General features: G+C 34.0%; 1 protein-coding gene across 2 annotated transcripts; it reads left to right on the plus strand.

The window, feature by feature from the left end:
* The first annotated feature begins 439 nt into the window (after positions 1-439).
* Positions 440-20536, plus strand: txlna (taxilin alpha). Of its 2 annotated transcripts, XM_062046309.1 has the most exons (11): positions 465-562; positions 4798-4925; positions 9525-9930; positions 10002-10093; positions 10187-10357; positions 13311-13505; positions 13581-13700; positions 13781-13855; positions 13931-14023; positions 14089-14184; positions 19695-20536. In XM_062046309.1, the coding sequence occupies exons 2-11, from the start codon at positions 4905-4907 to the stop codon at positions 19965-19967; spliced, it is 1542 nt and encodes a 513-aa protein (XP_061902293.1). In that variant the 5' UTR covers positions 465-562; positions 4798-4904; the 3' UTR covers positions 19968-20536. The 2 variants fall into 2 exon arrangements, with proteins under 2 accessions (XP_061902295.1, XP_061902293.1); XM_062046311.1 differs by lacking the exon at positions 4798-4925 and having other exon boundaries at positions 440-562.
* Positions 20537-21187: the final 651 nt, after the last annotated feature.

Consider the following 21187-nt stretch of genomic DNA (forward strand, 5'->3'; position numbering starts at 1 on the left):
ACATAAAAGAACGATCAATGAACTTAACTCCAAATACGTATGGATTACATCATCTTGCTACAAACAAGTTCAGTATGTTTTTTTCCAAGTTAATTTTTCATCAACGATAACTCTTAAACATTTGGTTTGGGACATCGAGCTTATTTTGATGCCATCAATTAAAAGTTTCACGTCTTCGTTAATATATATTTTGTTTTTTAATTATATTTTCACTATTAAGTGGCAATTTACTCATTTTAAACCACGCAGTATACTCATTTTAAACCACGCAGTATTTTAGAACCATTTATTATTACTCAATTTTCAAAACCTAATAATATATTTTAATGATACTGGTTTTGTTTATTGCCAAACAACGAATTACTGTAATTATATTGGCATTTTTCTGAAAATACATGTAATACATTGTAAATTCTGCAGATGGCAACAAAGCACTGATAAGCTACCAAAAGCGTGATTGTAACCAAAAGCGAAGAAGAAGAAGAAGTTCTAACCGGAAGTGTGTATCTCTCACCGCACGGTCCCAGTCTACAGGAAAACAAGTGCATTGTTACTTACAAAGGTTGGATATAATTTCACTTTACTACACAGTGTAATTTACGTCTTCAATATGTCAATGTCCAACCTTAATACGCTAAACTACTTTTGCCACCGGCACCAAGATAGCTCACAATGTTAGCTAACCAACATTAGCGTATGCTAGCTCGTGAGTGGCGATGCAAAAATAAAACAGGCTAAATTTTACTTTTTCGGTCTGCCGACTTTTGTTTATAACTCACAGTTAAGTGATACAATGAGCTAAATAAGCGTTACTCATGTGACAGGTATTGGTATAATGTTTGGTGACACTAAGTAGTTCCTTATCTAATATGTGACAATATGTAGTTTATGTCGTTATTGTTTAGTTTCACAATAATAGTGCTGGGCGATATATGGCTGAAAACTGTATCACGATATAGATGTTTCATATCGGTCGATATCAGTCATTATTAATATTTTTTATGACCTATCGAAAATAGGGACCAGGAGAAAAATATATGAAATGTAAACATTTTTATTTAAGATGTAACCTTCCATTGATAAGAATCCCCTCAGCTATCAAGACAGTAAGGAAAGGAAAGGAAATGTCAACACAGCCATGGAAAACACTCAATTAATGTAAACAAACGTCTAAAATCTCATTAAATACTTAACAATAACCTTAAGAAATATGTTAAAAATATATATTAATTTAAAATGTTAATTAATTAAAATATTGATGAAGTGTAACATAATAGTGCAATGTGTGAAAATGTTATAGGTGTACAGTATAAATGTTATAGATGTTTCATATCGGTCGATATCAGTAATTATTATTTTTTTATGACCTGTCGAAAATAGGGACCAGGAGAAAAATATATTAAATGTAAACATTTTTATTCAAGATGTAACCTTCCATTGATAAGAATCCCCTCAGCTATCAAGACAGAAAGGAAAGGAAATGTCAATACAGCTATGGAAAACACTCAATTAATGTAAACAAGGAGAAAAATATATTAAATGTAAACATTTTTATTCAAGATGTAACCTTCCATTGATAAGAATCCCCTCAGCTATCAAGACAGAAAGGAAAGGAAAGGAAATGTCAACACAACCATGGAAAACACTCAATTAATGTAAACAAAATTCTAAAATCTCATTAAATACTTAACAATAACCTTAAGAAATATGTTAATTAATTTAAAATATTAATTGGTCAAAATATTAATAAAGTGTAACAAAATAGTGCAAGGTGTGAAAATGTTATAGATTTATAGTATAAATGTTAAAGATGTTATAGACAATATAGGTCAGGGGTCACCAACCTTTTTGAAACCAAGGGCTACTTCTTGGGTACTGATTAATGCGAAAGGCTACCAGTTAGATACACACTTAAATAAATTGCCAGAAATAGCCAATTTGCTTAATTTAGCTTTAACTCTGTTATTATTAATAATTAATGATATTTATCTTTGTGGAAACACTGATCATCTTAATGATTTCTCACAAGAAATATATATAGAAACAGATAAATATCAATATGCAACACTTTATTTTTATATTTTCTCTAAGTGCACATTTTTCAAATTGAACATTTTCAAAGGATCACTTCTAAGACAGTCTTGTGAAATCACTATATCCCATTTTAACTAGCTAACCACTAACATTTTTTAACAAATCATGAATTACTTTGCACCATGTTTGTACAAATAATAACTCATGTAAAATACAAAAGTAAACTCTCAAATTTTTTAAATCATGTCACACTTTGAACTGGACACCAAATCTGTTATCTGTTTCTTTGTCAGTTAGTGGGAAGCCTGGCATTGCATGCTGTTAACTAGTGTGTTGTACTCTGGTGTGTAACTTGACACTGCAACTCTGAGTGAGTCTTGCAGATGTGCATCAGTGAGGCGTGTTCTGTGTTTGTTCTTGATGAAGTTCATGTCAGAAAAGGCTGATTCACAAAGATAAGATTTTTCCTCATTGTTTGCGGAACCTTCTTAATCTTTTGGACATATTTTCACAGCAATCTGGCCTTAAGCTTAATTATGATAAATATAAAATGTTAAGGATCGGAAATCTAAAGGGAACGTCCTTTCGAATGGAATGCAAAGTGCCTGTTTTGTGGACAGATGGACCAGTTAACATACTTGGTGTTGTTGTCCCAGAAAATCTGGAAGATCTAGGCTCAGTAAATTATGATAATCGACTAAGAAATCTGGACAAAATTATGCAATCATGGAAAGGGAAATCCCTAACCTTCTATGGTAAAATGTCTATTGCCAACTCGTTAATTATTCCTCAATTTATTTATTTGTTTTTGTCATTACCAGCTCCATCACAAAACTTTTTTAAGATTTATGAGCGGAGGGTCTTCGATTTTGTCTGGAACGGCAAACCAGAAAAGATTAAAAGAAAGGTTTTGTACAAAGAGTATGAATATGGGGGCCTGAAACTTCTCAACCTTGAAGCTATGTGTCTGTCTTTAAAAGCATCAATTGTTCCAAAGATGTATTTAAACATTGAGTGGTACACAAATGTCCTGTTGGACAAAAAACATGTACTGTATCAAAAGAAATTGTATCCTTTTTTACAAGTGATCCCCTCCCAGAGAGTCTGCTGGGAAACATGGCGGGGTTCATAAAGGAAACAATCCACTCATAGTGGTGTTTTCAATTTTATGTGCCAGAAAAAAGAGACGATATTTTGCAGCAGTTAATATGGATGAACTCTAATATTGTAATAGATGGAAAGCCTTTCTTTTGGAAAAATATGTTTGAAAGAGGAATCATTTTTGTCAATGATATTATCAATGAGAATGGTAAAATTATGAAGTATGATGAATTTAGAGCTATGTATGGTGATGCTTGCTCAAGCTTTTCATTTTATCAACTAACTGGAGTAATTGGGAAAAGATGGAAACAAATAATTAATTATGGAACTACTAAATTATTAGTTTGTAAACCTCTAATAAGAAATTCTAGTTGGCAAAAAGGAACTAAAATAAATAGAAAAATATATAATTTTTTATTTAATAAAGAAATCTTTGAAGGCTGCCTCATACAACACAAATGGAAAATGGGAGGACTTTTTTTGATTGCCCGTTGCCATGGGATGCCATATTCAAACTAATCTATAAAACTACTATCGATGTGCAAAATCGTTATTTTCAAATTAAAATTATTTATAACTTCTTACCCACAGGGAAAATGTTAAAATTATGGAATATGACAGAGTCAGATGATTGCCGATTTTGTTGTCAGGAGCCTGAATCACCCTGCATTTGTTTTGGTATTGTCATATTGTGTCTTTGTTTTGGGTGGAAGTTGAAAAAATGTGTTTAAGGATTGGTTTGTTTATGAAGCTTAATGTGGTTTCTGTTATTTTAGGAGAGTTCATTGACAATCATGATTTAGTCAATTTAATTATAGTACTCGGTAAAATGTTTATTTTTAAGGCCAAAAACAGATATTCACTTAGTATTACTTTCTTTAAAACATTTATTCAGTATTTTCTAACTTTAGAAAGTTACATGGTTGAAAACGATAATGATGCCAAAAAACATTTTAAAAAAGACGAGAAGTCCTCAAAGGCTTATTTTGAAAGTATAATTATGTTTATAGATTATATGATATCTGTTGTTGTGTTCCCTAATTTGAGTGACCTGGACATAATCTGGACTGTACATAAATGCTTATTTTGAAAATGTAATTTTGTTTATAAATTATATGCAATCTGTTGGGTTCCCTAATTTTTTTCTGTGTACATGAATGAAGGTGTGTGTTGCTGAGTCCGACTTGGACATTATCTGGACTGGGCCTGGTTTAAAAAACCCTTTAAACAAATCTAATTTCATTGACAACCTGGTCTGTTGAAGATAAGGCCCTTTTTAAAAAAAAATATATATATATAAGATAAATAAATAAAAAACATTTTCTTGGATAAAAAAGAAAGTAAAACAATATAAAAATAATTACATAAAAAATAGTAATTAATGAAAATGTTAGTGGACCAGCAGCCTATACAATCATGTGTGCTTCAGGGACAGATGTGTTGTCTATGTTGTGGGAACCAGAATATTGGTAGCAGAAAGAAATAACCTCTTTTGTGTGAGTGGGTGTGGATGAGTGTGCATGGGGGAGGTTGTTTGGGTTGATGCACTGATTGAAAGTGTATCTTGTGTTTTTTCTATGTAGAGTTAATTTAAAAAAAAAAAAAAAAAGTTTTTTTTGTTTTTTTATTTAAAGTTTTTTTTTTTTTTTTTTTTTTTTTTAGAACAGGCCCACGGGCGACTCATCTGGTCCTTACGGGCGACCTGGTGCCCACGGGCACCGTGTTGGTGACCCCTGATATAGGTGTTTCATATCGGTCGATATCCTGCGATGAGGTGGCGACTTGTCCAGGTACCCCGCCTTCCATCCGATTGTAGCTGAGATAGGCTCCAGCGCCCCCCGCGACCCCGAAGGGAATGAGCGGTAGAAAATGGATTGATGGATATCGGTCGATATCAGTAATTATTAATATTTTTTCATGACCTATCGAAAATAGAGACCAGGAGAAAAATATATTAATGTAAACAAAATTCTAAAATCTCATTAAATACGTAACAATAACCTTAAGGAATATGTAAAAAAAAAAATGTATTAAAAATATTAATTGGTTAATATATTAATACAGTCTAACAAAATAGTGCAATGTGTGAAACTTATAGGTGTATAGTATAAATGTTATAGACGATATAGATGTGTCATATCGGTCGATATCAGTCATTATTAATATTTTTATGACCTATCAAAAATAGGGACCAGGAGAAAAATATATGAAAAGTAAACATTTTTATTTAAGATGTAACCTTCCATTGATAAGAATCCCCTCAGCTATCAAGACAGAAAGGAAAGGAAATGTCAACACAGCCATGGAAAACACTCAATTAATGTAAACAAAATTCTAAAAATATCATTAAATACTTAACAATAACCTTAAAGAATATGTAAAAAAAAAATTTATTAAAAATATTAATTGGTTAAAATATTAATAAAGTGTAACAAAATAGTGCAATGTGTGAAAATTTTATAGATTTATATTATAAATGTTATAGACAATATAGATGTTTCAAATCGGCCGATATCAGTAATTATTAATATTTTTATGACCTATCGAAAATAGGGACCGGGAGAAAATATATTAAATGTAAACATTTTTATTTAAGATGTAACCTTCCATTGATAAGAATCCCCTCAGCTATCAAGACAGAAAGGAAAGGAAATGTCAACACAGCCATGGAAAACACTCAATTAATGTAAACAAAATTCTAAAATCTCACTTAATATTTAACAATAACCTTGAGGAATATGAAAAAAAAAAATATTAAAAATATTAATTGGTTGAAAGCTCATGGAGTCCTTTCTTGCTGTTTGTCAACTCTCTTGATTTATCCCCAGACGCAGATGAGGAATAATCTCCCTTTTTATTTATTATTATTATTTTAATTTAATTGTATTTTATTTTATTTTAATTTTATTTTCTCCCTTTCTCTCCTTTCAGCCTGTTTGTCTGTCTCTGGCCTCGTATGTGTGTGTGTATGTGAGGATGTCTGTCTTTGTCGTCTTACTTGTTATATGATTGTGCCATATGTCCCTTGTTGGTGTGACCTGAGTGGGGTGGGAGGGTGGGTGGGGATTTGGGTTTTAAGGGAAAGGGTGTGAAGAATTTTCTGACTTTAAAATTGTACTGTTTCGACTTGCACTTTTTTCTGTATTTGAAAATGCCAATAAAAAAAGTTGGATTAAAAATATTAATTGGTTAAAATATTAATAAACTGTAACAAAATAGTGCAATGTGTGAAAATGTTATAGATGTATAGTATAAATGTTATAGACGATATAGATGTTTAATATCGGTTGATATCAGTAATTATTAATATTTTTTATGACCTATCGAAAATAGGGACCAGGAGAAAAATATTTTAAATGTAAACATTTTTATTTAAGATGTAACCTAATGATAAGAATCTCCTCAGCTATCAAGACAGAAAGGAAAGGAAATGTCAACACAGCCATGGAAAACACTCAATTAATGTAAACAAAATTCTAAAATCTCATTAAATACTTAACAATAACTTTAAGGAATATGTAAAAAAAATATTAATTGTTTAAAATATTAATAAAGTGTAACAAAATAGTGCAATGTGTGAAAATGTAAACTGAGAGGAACTATTTTCTGCAGGTTTAGTGCCAGTATGTTACTGCTGTGAATTTGGATCATTGAACTTTGAATTTGGTCTGTTATATGTATGTATGTATGAAATACTTGACTTTCAGTGAATTCTAGTTATATATATATATATATTTTTTTTATTTTATTTATTTATTTATTTAAAAAAAAATAAAAAATTATTTACATAGGAAAAAAAACAAATACTTGAATTTCATTGTTCCGGTGGCTATCCATTAGATGGCAGTATTGTCCTGTTTAACTTCTCCGTTCATGATGAGTATATCATTTCGGCCATTGTGTTCAATGGAGAAGTCTGTTCTACAAAATTTACAGGCAACATACACCTTCCTCTTTGAACTGTCCTGGATGAACTGAAATTCTTGTTTCCATTCGTTTTGGAACTTGCAAGCGTATTTCTTCATCTTGCTCGTCGACGGCGTCGCCATGTCTGTAACTTCCTCGTTCTTCTCCTTCGTCTCCTTGTTGTGTGCGCAGTTGTGCACTTTACTCTCTAAAAGCCCTAGATGTTATGACGTCATTGGGCAGGCAAGCTGTTTATATTGTGGGAAAGCGGATATGAGAACAGGCTGTCCCCACTCAGTCTCAGGTCCGCATTGAGCTGGAGGGGGCGTGGCCTCCAGCTCCGGCTGAATACCGGGAGTTTGTCGGGAGGAAATCTCTGCCGGGAGGTTGTCGGGAGAGGCGCTGAATACCGGGATTCTCCCGCTAAAAACGGGAGGGTTGGCAAGTATGTTGTACAGTCATTATTATTTTAATATGATTGGTCCAAATTAGTAATATCTTAAAGTAGCACATTTGTTATATTTTGTAATTTATTTTATTTATACAGTCCTTAACTTTAGTTCCGACCTGTTGTTTCCATATAGCCGGAAATAAAACCGACAAGGTTTGAAAAGAAAAGAGATGTTGTGATGTTTTTAGCAAGGAAGACAAAAGTAATATTCTCTGAACAACTCAACTGTAACCCACCTTTAATCCACAACCTCCGAGATCGGTGAGAGACAAAATAAAAGGGTTACAATTACGAGGTTGTGCTCGGGTTCGTGAGACAAAGATGGTCCACTTAGGGTCTTACTACTGTCTGGTTTTATCGATAATGTATTGGTGTCTGCAGCACTCATTTTTGGTTTCTCTTCTCATTCCATGCAAAAAATCAAATGAGACAACAAGATGGCGCAACCAAACCTCATAGTTTCGTGTCACTCACACTGATCAGTGATCACTTCCTGCATTGCTCGGTTACCAGAGGGCGAGTGCCTTTGTTAATGCAACCAACCTTGCTTTGCAAATTCCGGTTTCTTCTGTCATCGAAGAAAATATAAATATTGAACATTTTATAAAACGCATTTTTTATTGATATCGCGATACATATTGATATCGTATTATCGCCCAGCCCCACTATATACATTGTATTTTTCAATAAGGATGAATATGGAGGTTCATTTGTGTCTTTATTACGCAAGCTTTTTTTTTACACTGAATGTATATAACTTGCATTTGAATATTGTTCACTAAATTTGTTTACATTGAATTATGCTGACAATTTCATTGAAAAAAAATAGTTGGCAAAATATGTGTTTTAAATTCAGTGTATACAAATTCAGTGTGAAAAAAATCACTGTAGAAAAATTTGCTGCTTCAAAAAGCAAAACTCATTTGTGGTAAATTAGGACTGAAGCAATCGATCCTGTCTCAGAACTAGCTAATGATGTGTCAAGTCTGAAGTCATGTGACACAAGTCTTGCAAAACAGCATAAAAAGGCAGTTACCTCGGCTACCTGGGCATAATAAAATATAATAAACGTTTCAATGCGGCCCGCTGGATATTTTCAAATTATAAAAATGATTCCAAAGGTTAGAATCTGCACTTTTAAGATATACGGGTAACTATGGTAACCATAGGAAGCTCTGCTTCATGCAGACCAGGCATGAACAGCAAAAAGCCTGAGACGGGAGTGACACATGGAGTCAGATTTCTACAACAAAGTTCCCCAGAACAGTGATATTTTATTGAATATGTGGATGTTTTTTTACCTTTGCGATCCTCCGTCTGTGTTACATCTTTGTTGTTCTTGCTCAATTATAAAAGATGTTGATCAAGGAGTTGGTCTTCAGTAGAGGATCAACGTTCATATATTCTCAATATGTTTTATTGTTTGTAGTTAATATTGTCTTATTCAGTAAAAAACTAAAATTTCATTCTATTTTTGAAATGGTCTGTTGTAACGTATTTAGTATCAATAATTATTGTGTGAGTGTTTGTACCGTCGTGTGATCAAATTGTATAATTTTTTTTGCGGAATCTTGGGATTTTTTCACTAATGTACTGAGACCTCCACTGTTTATAGTGTTTATAAAAAGGGATCCGAGCACTACAACAGATTAAATGGCTTGTGGTGTGTAGTGCTGCATAACCTGCACCCTGTCACGTGACTTCAAACTTGACATCTCATTGGCTGCTTCTGAGACAGGCTTCAATTGCTTCAGTCTTAATTTACGGGAAGTGGGTCTTTTAAAATAAATTAAAAAACACAGGCATTTTGCTAACATTTTTTTTTCAATGAAATTGTCAGCATAATTTGATGCAAAAATATTCAGTTCACAAAATTCAAACTAAAACAATTATGATACATAAGTTTAGTGTCAAAAAAGCTTTTGTAATAAAGACACACATTAACCTCTATAATGGAATAATAGGTTTATTTTGTATGACTAAGAGCTCAAATACTGTACAGTAGATAATCTCATGTTTTCTTTACAAACAGAAGCCGGATATGGAGAAGCTAGACACGGAGGAGTCAGTCGCCACGGGCAACGAGGATGCCCCCTCTACCGTAGAGGGACCGGAGCCACCCGGGATTGCCAAGGACAGCCTAGATGGTGACCTTAAAGAATCCGCAATGCCTTCTCAAAGTGACGAGGCGATGACCGAAGACATGTTAGTTCAGCTTCGGTGCGACGAGCTGAGCCGGCAGCTGGAGGACATCCTCGGCATCTACTGCAGACAGAGCTGTTCTGACGATGCCGCCGCCCTCGCCAACGGCCAGTTGCACAGTCCTGAGCTAAACGGGGTGGAGAAAGAGGATGGCAAGCCGGGCAGATCCAAGGGCGGCAGCGGCGGGGAGAAGCAACACAAGAAGACGCAGGAGAAGAAGAAAGTGAAGGGTTTAGGTAAGGAGTAGTTTTCGTCTTGTTTAGACGTGAAAGTATGAAATGTATGGGGTTTTTTTTCTTCTATGCAGGCAAAGAAATCACTCTTCTCATGCAGACTCTCAACACTTTGAGCACGCCAGAGGAGAAGCTAACAGGCCTCTGTAAGAAGTATGCTGAACTGGTGAGGACTTCCTTCTTCCTTTTGTAGCTTTTCCTCAAGACTTTATGATGTCTTTTATTCACTCAATTGTGCGTGCGTGTGTTTTTTTTTCAGCTGGAAGAGCACCGCGACAGCCAGAAGCAGATGCGAGCGTTGCAGAAGAAGCAGACCCAGCTGGTGCAGGAGAAGGACAACCTGAGGAACGATCACAGCAAGGCTATCCTGGCTCGCAGCAAGCTGGAGAGTCTCTGCAGGGAGCTGCAAAGACACAATCGCTCACTCAAGGTCCACAGCAGTATAAACACTCAAATAACAAACCAAATTCAACTCTTTTATGACCTTCAAACTTATTTTATTACTATGGAATACGTCTTTATGAAGGCAACTGTTGTTCTCAAAACTTTTGTGACAATTTTTGATATATAGAAAGCAAGAAAAAAGTAATTGACTCACAGAATATTTAGTCTTTTTCATTTATTTTTCATTTATTCTAGTAACATAACTTTTCAAATAGAAAACAATGAAATACATGTAAAATATGATTGTATTTTTTAAAATATATATAATATCATTTATATGTAATTGCCGCAAAAAAACATTCCTCATATTCTGACTTTTTTGGCAAATAAATACAACTATTCTGGTAACATTGTGAAGTTTCCAATACGAAAAATACAACACTAGCTAGCTTACTTGTTGTGGCCTACTTTTGCTCTACGAGCCACAATGTTGATGGCTTTTTACTTTGCTGCTAATCAAAGTAAACACTGTTCGTTCCGAACCAGTTGTACTTGTATAGTAGTTATTAGTAGCCAGCGAAGCTGTGCTTTTGACTTGAAGGATGTAAACAGAGGTCACAACACCGAAAGTATATTACCTGAAGGGGTGTGGCTATAGTATAGAGTTGCCAAATGGGAAATGTTTTCGGAGTTCTTTGCATGCATGTTATAGAATTATAACATTACATTGTCAATAATAATAAGGTTCGGAAATTAACCCCCCAACATTTTTGTAACTCCATTGTACATTACATGGTGGGTAGTGTGTCAAAGTGTCAAAAATACCGCCAAAAGAGCTTGGTCGATGAGAATAAATTTAAAGGTGAAATACAGTATAGAAATCCACCCAATTGCAGGAAATGTAATTTGGATTTTCTAAATTTTCTTTCGGTCTGTTACCGCACTTCATGCCGATAGAAATTTTCTTTTTTACGTCAGTTTTCCCTCTTCTTTTTTTATTTTTATTTTATTTTATTATTATTTTTCCCTGAGAAGGTGCTCACATGTCTGATCATGACCTTTTAGGCAAAAAACAACGTTATTCTAGTAAGATTACAACATTTATAAATACAATTTATTTGATGTAATATTACAACTGTATTCGTGAAAAAAATAATTTCATGTACATTGATGTTGCTAAGATATGTTTCCCTAAAAATTGTATTGTAATGCTATTTTTTATTTTTTGCAATTTTGCGCTCAAATAGTTTTCACTTTTTTGGCGATAAAATACTACTATCTCAGTAAAATTACGACCAAAAAATACAACTTAATTGATATTTTATTAAACTGTATTTTTGGGGAAAAAAATATTAAATATACTTGAAAAAATATATAAATGTAGATTGTCAATAATGAAAATTTTTTAACATTTATTCCTACTGTGATTTTTTTTTTTTTTCTTGAAAAATGCAATTTTAATTCTCACAACATTGTGACCTTTTTGGTTAAAAAATACAACTTGATTTCTATATTAATAGTACAACTGTATGTTTAAAAAATTAATTAAATATGAAGATATTTTTCACAAAAATGTGTCTTGTAATCGCATTTACTTTCTTGCAAATACAAATTTACTTGCATATTGTTAAGACCTTTTTAGAAAATAATCCATCTTAATTCTAGTGAGAATACAACATTTGAAAATACAACTTATTTCATGTAATGTTACAACTTTATTCTTGGAAAATAGAATTAAATGTATATTTCTGTCATTAAGTTATTTTTCTCAAAACCTTTACTAACTAAATCTGATTACTTTTTTCTTTAAAATGCAATTATATTCTCACAATATTGTGACTTGGCGAAAAAACACAACTTTATTCTCGTAAGATTACAACATTTATAAATATAACAAAATTTGTGTAATATCACTATAATTTTATGTATATTGTTGTCGCAAAGATATTTTTTACAAAATGTTTTCTTTTTGTAATGCTATTATTTTTATTTATTTAATTCAATTTTGCTTACATATAATAACTTTTTTGGTGAAAAAATAAAATGATTTCGGTAACATTACGACTAAAAAAAACATTGTGTATTTGGAAAAAGTTATTTCATATATTGTCGCAAATTTTTTTTTTTACTAAAATTTTTATTCTTAAAATGCTTTTTTAGTTTTTTAAATGCAATTTTGCTCTTTTATGATATTCACTTTTTTGGTGATAAAATAGAACAATTTTGCTAACATTACGACAAAAAAAAAACAATTTAATTGATATTCTATCAAACTGTATTTTTGAAAAAAAGTTTATAAATATATCAACCATATTTATAAATATTTATTATTTTCAATAGTGAAAACAATTCAAATTTATTTGTGTAATCTGATTACTTTTTTCTCGAAACATGCAATTTTATTCTCACAATATTGTGCCCTTTTTGGAAAAAATACAACTTAAGTCTATATTAATGTAACAATTGTATTCTTGAAAAAATAAATTACATATATTAAGATATGTTTCTTAAATATGTTATTTTCGTAATCTGAATACTTTTTGAAAATGAACATTTATTTGCATATTTTTAGGACCTTTTTTTGCAAGAAATGCAATTTAATACTAGTAAGAGTACAACATTAATTTAAACAAACAGTTTGATACAATATTTTTTATATATTTAATATTCTTTCTTAAAAATTGTATTGTTGTATTCAATTCCTTTTTTGAAAAGGTATTTGCATATTGTTAAGACTTTCCATAATTCCTATATTCTGTTTTCTTTACTGAAAAATACAAAAACTTTTTTCTCTTCACATTACAATTATTTTCTCTTTATCGTGTGTGTGCATATTGTTTTCACACAATCTTTTTTAAAATTTTTACTTTGTAAATTTTTTGTCACAGCATAATCATAATTTTAAAACGCCATAGTGAGCAGATTAAAAATAATCTCTTTTTTTGCATGTAAACGTTCGCTGTATTGTGAGATGAGTCTAAGGCATGTTGTGTCCACAGGAGGAAGGCATACAGAGGACTCGTCTGGAGGAGGAGAAAAGAAAGGAGGTGACGTCACATTTCCAGGTGACGATCAATGACATCCAGGTGCAGATGGAGCAGCACAACGAAAGGAACGCCAGCTTGCGGCAGGAGAACACGGAGCTGTCGGAGAAGCTGAAGAAGCTGTATGAGCAGTACAAGTTACGTGAGGAGGTGCGTCGCCGCCTCCAGTACTAACAATAGATCACTGAACGTTTGGCTGCTGACTTTGCTGGCGTTGTGTCGCAGCACATCGACAAAGTGGTGAAGCACAAGGAACTGCAGCAGCAGCTGGTGGACACCAAACTTAACCAGGCGGAGGAGATGCTCTTAGAGTCGGAGGAACACCACAACAAAGAGAAAGATTTTGTAATTATTATTATTGTGATTACAAAAGATATCACAACGCACTATTAGCTGCTAACCACTAAGCGACTTTCTGTCCTCAGCTGCTGAAAGAGGCGGTGGAGTCTCAGCGGATGTGCGAGCTGATGAAGCAGCAGGAAGGTCACCTGAAGCAGCAGGTAAGCCTCCTCCTCCTTCTCCTCACACGTCATGGTGAAGACATCATCTTTTATCCTTGCTCTGTGCCTTGGCAGCTGTCTCTCTACAACGACCAGTTTGAGGAGTTCCAGACCACCTTGACCAAGAGCAACGAGGTCTTCACCACCTTCAAGCAGGAGATGGAGAAGGTAAGGCTTTGTCCAGTTCTCTCGTCTCCCGCCTGACCCCCTCTATTCTGCCAAAACGCTCGCAGATGACCAAGAAGATCAAGAAGCTGGAGAAGGAGACAGCCATGTATCGCTCTAGGTGGGAGAGCAGCAACAAGGCTCTTCTGGAGATGGCTGAGGAGGTAAAGCATCGCTTGGTAACAACGGTCTCACCACAACACTGCAGATAAGGTTGCTTTTCCAATCTTAGTCCACATAATCGACTATTCTTAAAATTCACAGTAACAAATATGTTATTGTAGACATGTCGCTTATTTAACAGGCATGTGAATTTTTTGCAAAAACGCAAAAGTCTGCGTTTTAAACATTAATTTTAGCATTAATATATCACTTCCGCTTTTCTTTTTTTTTTTACATGAAATATGTAAAAAAAAGATCCATACAAAATTTGTTGAACGCTCACCTCAGCCGCAGGTACTCGCTGTTCCTCTTGCCTTAACACCGCAGTGAGTTGCAGGACGTGGAGACGATCAGGGACACCGAAACAAGCTTGCTAGTTGTTGTCGCCTCCGTTCGCTCTAGGAGCCACAAAGTTAACGGCTATCTACTTTGCTGCTAAACATATTTGGATGATTATAATCCGAACACTGTTAGTTCCGAACCAGTTATAGCTCAAGAGCATTTATTACTAGCCAGCGAGAAGGAATATTTTTGACGTGACTGATGTAAACACAGGTCACAACACAGTATTTTACCTGAGCACTCTCAGGTAATTGTAAACTTTTTTTGAGTTATTTCATGTAGGGCTGCAACAACTAGTCGATTAAAATCGATTATAAAAATAGTTGCCGATTAATTTAGTCATCGATTCGTTGGATCTATGCTATGCGCATGCGCAGAGGCTATTTTTTTTATTTTAATATTTTTTTTATTTTTTTAATTATTTTTAATAAACCTTTATTTATAAACTGCATGTTGTATGCTGTTTTTTTTTCCCAATAAAATACTGGAAAGGATAGAAATGTAGTTTGTCTCTTTTATCCGATTATTAATCGAAGTAATAATCGACAGATGAATCGTTTATTAAATTAGTTGTTAGTTGCAGCCCTAATTTCATGCATGTTATAGAATTTTTCATTACATTTTCAATGTAAATTATTTACTAAAAGAACAAAAAATTCTGTGGTACATGACATGGGACATGTAAGCCAAACGACATGAGAATAAATCTAAAGGTAAAATATAGTGTAGAAATGCACCCAATTGCAGGAAGGTTTTTTTTCTCTCTTAGGGTACTCTTGTGCCTGAATTAATTGTTAGACTGCCAAGAATGTTTGTTTACACTTTTAACAGTAAATAATTGTGGCTAAATAACCCAAACAGTACTAAATAAAAAACATGTTTTAGACCAAATATTATGTTTACAGGACATCTTGCACGCTAAGTCTGATGATTTAGCCGTCAATCTAGAAGTTGTGACATTCAATTTATACCCAGTGATGGAGACCGACACGACAACCGCAGACGGTGTGTGCAGACAGCAACTTTTCTTTTTAACACTTCATGTGGCTTATGATTATTCCTAATTTAAACAGGACACTATGAACATCTTATCAGTCATCATTGAAGTAAGAGCAGGCATTGTACAGTAAGCGATCGTTTTATTATGTTCATAATACTGCTACATGTGTTTGACTAAAGCTGGAGCTGTTTAGCAGACCTTCTAAAATGTGTAGCTTGTCCTTATATTCAGGGTAAAAAATATAAGATTCTGAATAGGGATGTCCGATAATGGCTTTTTGCCGATATCCGATATTCCGATATTGTCCAACTCTTTAATTACCGATACCGATATCAACCGATACCGATACTGATATATACAGTTGTGGAATTAACACATTATTATGCCTAATTTGGACAACCAGGTATGGTGAAGATAAGGTCCTTTTTTTTTTTAATTGATAAAATAAAATAAGATAAATAAATTAAAAACATTTTCTTGAATAAAAAAGAAAGTAAAACAATATAAAATCAGTTACATAGAAACTAGTAATTAAGGAAAATTAGTAAAATTAACTGTTAAAGGTTAGTACTATTAGTGGACCAGCAGCACGCACAATCATGTGTGCTTACGGACTGTATCCCTTGCAGACTGTATTGATATATATTGATATATAATGTAGGAACCACAATATTAATAACAGAAGGAAACAACCCTTTTGTGTGAATGAGTGTAAATGGGGGAGGGAGGTTTTTTGGGTTGGTGCACTAATTGTAAGTGTATCTTGTGTTTTTTATGTTGATTTCATTAAAAAAAAAAAAAAAAAAACTATACCGATAATAAAAAATACCGATAATTTCCGATATTACATTTTAAAGCATTTATCGACATCTCTAATTCTGAATCATATTTTTTCTCAAAGTAATCTGCTTGATTAGCAGTGTTGTTGATGGGGAAGGGATCTTTGGTTACCCACCTCTACATCATGTGACCGCTAATGCTCATTATTTCTTGAAATGGCTCGGGAGTCTCTGTGATATTGGTACTATTTTAATCATTCCTATTTACACGCAAATCTTGTAAGTCTTTCGGTGTTATAAATCAGATACCGGTTATATGATAATAGCTTCAATATAAAGGCAACTTGTTTTTCTACGCTACTGTTTTTTTAAAGTACAAGTTTGAGAGATAATTAGCTATCCAGTCGCTTGATCGCGTGACGTAGACGTAGGAACCACAGATCCCTTCATCACCAACAACAATGCAAATCATGCAGACTTAGTGAGAACCAACAACCATCACTTTGGGAAAAATTATGATCTAGAAACTTATATTGTTGAACCTGAATATAAGGACGATGAGTTTTAGAGGGTCTGCTAAACAGATCCAGCTTTAGTGAGACACTAAGCATCATGTAGCAGTATTGCTAAGTGCTAAACAAGAAATACAAACATAGTAAAACGTACAATGTCTGCTCTTACTTCGATGACGACTGATAGGATGTCCATATCTTCCCGTTTAAATGGAGAATTAATCATGATGCACACAAAGGGTTTACAATAAAGAGTCTTCCTGCATGTAGACACCGCCTTTGGTTTTGTGGGTTTGTGTCCATCTTTGAGTATGAATTGAATGTCACAGGTGACCAATTTATAGATTTGTAGCTAAATCCTCCTAATATCCAGATGAGAGGCATGATTTATAATCTAGATCAATCCGCCGCTAAAAAATAGTTTGTCTGTGTTTGCGCTTATAAAAACAACATTGCAAATATTTGGTTAATGTTCAGGTCACGATATGTATAAAGACTATGGTTGGCGGGTTTTAAGTGGTTATTTAGAAGGTTTTGTGGGTGGGAGAGAGAGCCTCTATATGACGGACTATTTATGTATTTATTTATTTACGACCTAGAATGCATAACAAAAAAGAAAAACATTGTGTTAATGTCTTGTAAAGGGATTGCGAATGATAGACAGCACATTTATGTCTAATTTGTGCACATTTCCAGTAAAACTTATCTGATACTATAGTCAGAGTGCAGAAGTGTTACTCCGGTGACGTCAATCTACGGAAATTACAGAAAACGTTGGAGCGGAATAGTCAAAATGGCTGACTGAGTTTGTGATGTTTAGACGTTTTTTTCACATACTTTGGTTTAATGGATACAATGAAACACAATTGAGCATATAAAGTCAACTTTTTTTTCCATTATACTGGCAAATTTTTCAATTAAAACAAAACTAATGTCCATCCATCCATCCATTTTCTACCGCTTATTCCCTTCGGGGTCGCGGGGGGCGCTGGAGCCTATCTCAGCTACAATCGGGGGGGTACACCCTGGACAAGTCAACCACCTCATCGCAGGGCCACAAAACTGATGTAAATAGATCAAATGGGCATTGAAAGGGTTAAAATTAGGGGGGGTAATTACATGTTTGCTGTTTTTGTATTTACGATTGAAGTTGATTAAAAGATTTCATCAAAAAAAAGAAAGATTCCAAACATGTTTTATACACTGAGCATATAAAGTCAACTTTTTTTTCCCATTATACTGGCAAATTTTTCAATTAAAACAAAACTGATGTAAATAGATCAAATGGGCATTGAAAGGGTTAAAATTAGGGGGGAAAATTACATGTTTGCTATTTTTGTATTTACGATTGAAGTTGATTGAAAGAAAAAAAAGATTCCAAACATGTTTTATACACTCTTAACTCCAAGGACTTTTTCGTCCTGTAGCTACTCTGGCTAAAAAAAAATGTTCCAAGTGTATGTTGGTATATGAAAGTGTAAAATTAAGCATGAACAAATCATTCCCTTTGGAGTACCACAACCATACTTGCCAACCCTCCCGAATTTTCCGGGAGACTCCCGAATTTCAGTGCCTCTCCCGAAAATCTCCCGGGACAACCATTCTCCCGAATTTCTCCCGATTTCCAGCCGGACTTAAGGCACGCCCCCTCCAGGTCCGTGCGGACCTGAGTGAGGACAGCCTGTCAGGTCTGCTTGGCCAACCAAAAAGTAACCACAGAACACTATACCGTATAGTGTTCTGTGGTTACTTTTTGGTTGGCCAACGGTTTACGTTGTATTGCGCACCCTGACGGCAAGTGTGGGAGTCTTTTTTTATTTATTTATTTTAATTTTATTTATAAACCTTTATTTAAACATTTCAACATTTACAAAACAGTTGAAAATAATAATCAAAGTAAATACAAAGACAGTACAAAGCATCGCCAGGGGGTTGTAAATTCAAAGTAACTAAAATAGAATACAAAATATATATATATATATATATATATATATATATATATATATATATATATATATATATATATATATATATATATATATATATATATATATATATATATATATATATATATATATATATATATATAATAAACAAAGTGCAAAGCCATAGGCTCACTCAATTTCAGTAAATAACTTAAATTAGGAACACAGCATCATCGTTTTCACAGGTTTTTGGTTGTTAGAGGTAGAAAGTGTTTTAATGGAGAGTTCTAAATATTTTTTAAAGGCACAAAAAACTGGTGAGGTATTGAGAAACTTACATTTATGAATATAAAACTTAGCCAATAGTATAATGAGGTTGCAAAGGTAAAATTCCTTTTCCAATTTTTTTTTCATACAGTGTAAATCCAAATAGCACATCTTTAATGCAAGTGTGGGAGTCGGTTCTGAAGTATGAAGTAAAGAGACGTAATTCGTCACCTCGCCTGGTTATTGACTCCAACCCAGAGTATTACACTGCCCATACCTACACTCCTTCAAAGGCTGTGCTACTGGCTGCAAAGCATTGCACTTTCAAATACAACAATGAGTAGAGAGGAGTGTTATGTGAGTATATGTGTAAATAAATTATTCCTGCTTCCGCCATCCTAGTCACAGCCGATGTGTCCTTGGGCAAGACACTTTACCCTAAACCTTTACCACTAAACCATTGCGGTTTAAATGGAGCTTCAAGATGTACATAATGGGTTTCACTATGAAAAGCGCTTTCAGTCACTAGAGAAAAAGTGCTATATAAATTTAATTCACTTCACTTTGAAACCAATTTCTGTCTCTTTTTTTTTGCATTCTAGTCTTAAAATAAAATTAACAGTTGTCTGTCAGATTGTCTACTTTGGGACAGTGGAAACATCAGCAAATGTCATGTTTTATCACCAGAAATCCGTACGGGATCGTGACTTCGAGGCCCTACAGGGCAAAGTCCAGCGCTTGGAGAAGTTGCGGCGGGCCCTCAAAGCGGAACGTAACGAACTAAACAACAAGGTACAGAACCTCAGCGGCACCTCCGAAGCACCCGCCGCCGACTCTCCTTCCCCTCCACCGACAGACTCTCCTCTCGAGGGCGGTGGCGACGGCTTGGAAGCAACCAGCAGCCCACACACCCCTGAACTGAACACAGATGTGCTGCAGCCCGTCACCTCACAGGAATGATTTGTACTTCCTGGAGAGAGCAGCGACCTTTTAGGACGACTTCCTTATCGCTTACGTGCACATTGACTGTGAATCACTTAAGTATGAACATGATTTACAGCAATATAGCGCCATTAAAATAGTACTTTTAGTACTGTGTACGTAAACCTCAGCAGCGTTAACTAATGTTACCTTCCTCCTTTCACAACACTTTATTGCTTGCAGAGCCCATAACACACAAACACACATACACACATTGAGGTCCATTATTAACCTGCAGTATTGTCAATTCTCTAAGGATTTCAAATAATTAGCCAGGATGAATGTTTTCACACATTTTGCAGTGTTCAGGGTGTTGATTTTGTGGCAGTCTGAAGTAAAAAAAAAAAAGCACTTACAATGTACCTTCATTGTGTCCGTCATTTGTTTTGCTAAATCCTAACTATGATGTAGCACATCCTCCCACATCTCATAAAAACGTATTGAACATGTAAAGGAACCAAATATTTTCCTTGTCATTTCCTTTGCTCAGATTTTGTCATTTGACCTGTTTTTTTTTTGTTAAATAAAATATCTTGAGAGTCTATAAATCACTTGGTGTTTTTGTTTTTAACAACTTAACAGTTTTGCTCGACTATGATTGATTGATTGAAACTTTTATTAGTAGATTGCACAGTACAGTACATATTCCGTACAATTGACCACTAAATGGTAACACCCGAATAAGTTTTTCAACTTGTTTAAGTCGGGGTCCCCGTTAATCAATTCATGGTAAACATTGTTGAATAAACATGAAACATTGTTGAATAAGTTAATAGAGTAATTATCTAAAAACTAGGGATTTCCGATAATGGCTTTTTGCCGATATCCGATATTGTCCAACTCTAATTACCGATACGGATATCAATCACTTGCTTGTGTAGTATACAGTCGTGGAATTAACACATTATCATGCCTAATTTGGACAACCAGGTATGGTGAAGATAAGGTACTTTTAAAAAATTTTTATAAAATAAGATAAGATAAATTAATTAAAAACATTTTCTTGAATAAAAAAGAAAGTAAAACAATATAAAAACAGTTACATAGAAGCTAGTAATTAATGCAAATGAGTAAAATTAACTGTTAAAGGTTAGTACTATTAGTGGACCAGCAGCACGCACAATCATGTGTGCTTACGGACTGTATCCCTTGCAGACTGTATTGATATATATTGATATATAATGTAGGAACCAGAATAT

Source organism: Entelurus aequoreus, linkage group LG05, assembly GCF_033978785.1.
Source record: "Entelurus aequoreus isolate RoL-2023_Sb linkage group LG05, RoL_Eaeq_v1.1, whole genome shotgun sequence".
NCBI lineage: Eukaryota > Metazoa > Chordata > Actinopteri > Syngnathiformes > Syngnathidae > Entelurus > Entelurus aequoreus.

Excerpts from the sequence above, each read along its gene's own strand:
- txlna (XM_062046309.1), top strand. The coding sequence starts at position 4,905 with ATGAGGTGGCGACTTGTCCAG. Across the intron at positions 4,926-9,524 it reads TGAGGTGGCGACTTGTCCAG|AAGCCGGATATGGAGAAGCT; the intron begins GTACCCCGCCTT and ends CTTTACAAACAG. Across the intron at positions 10,094-10,186 it reads GTAAGAAGTATGCTGAACTG|CTGGAAGAGCACCGCGACAG; the intron begins GTGAGGACTTCC and ends TTTTTTTTTCAG.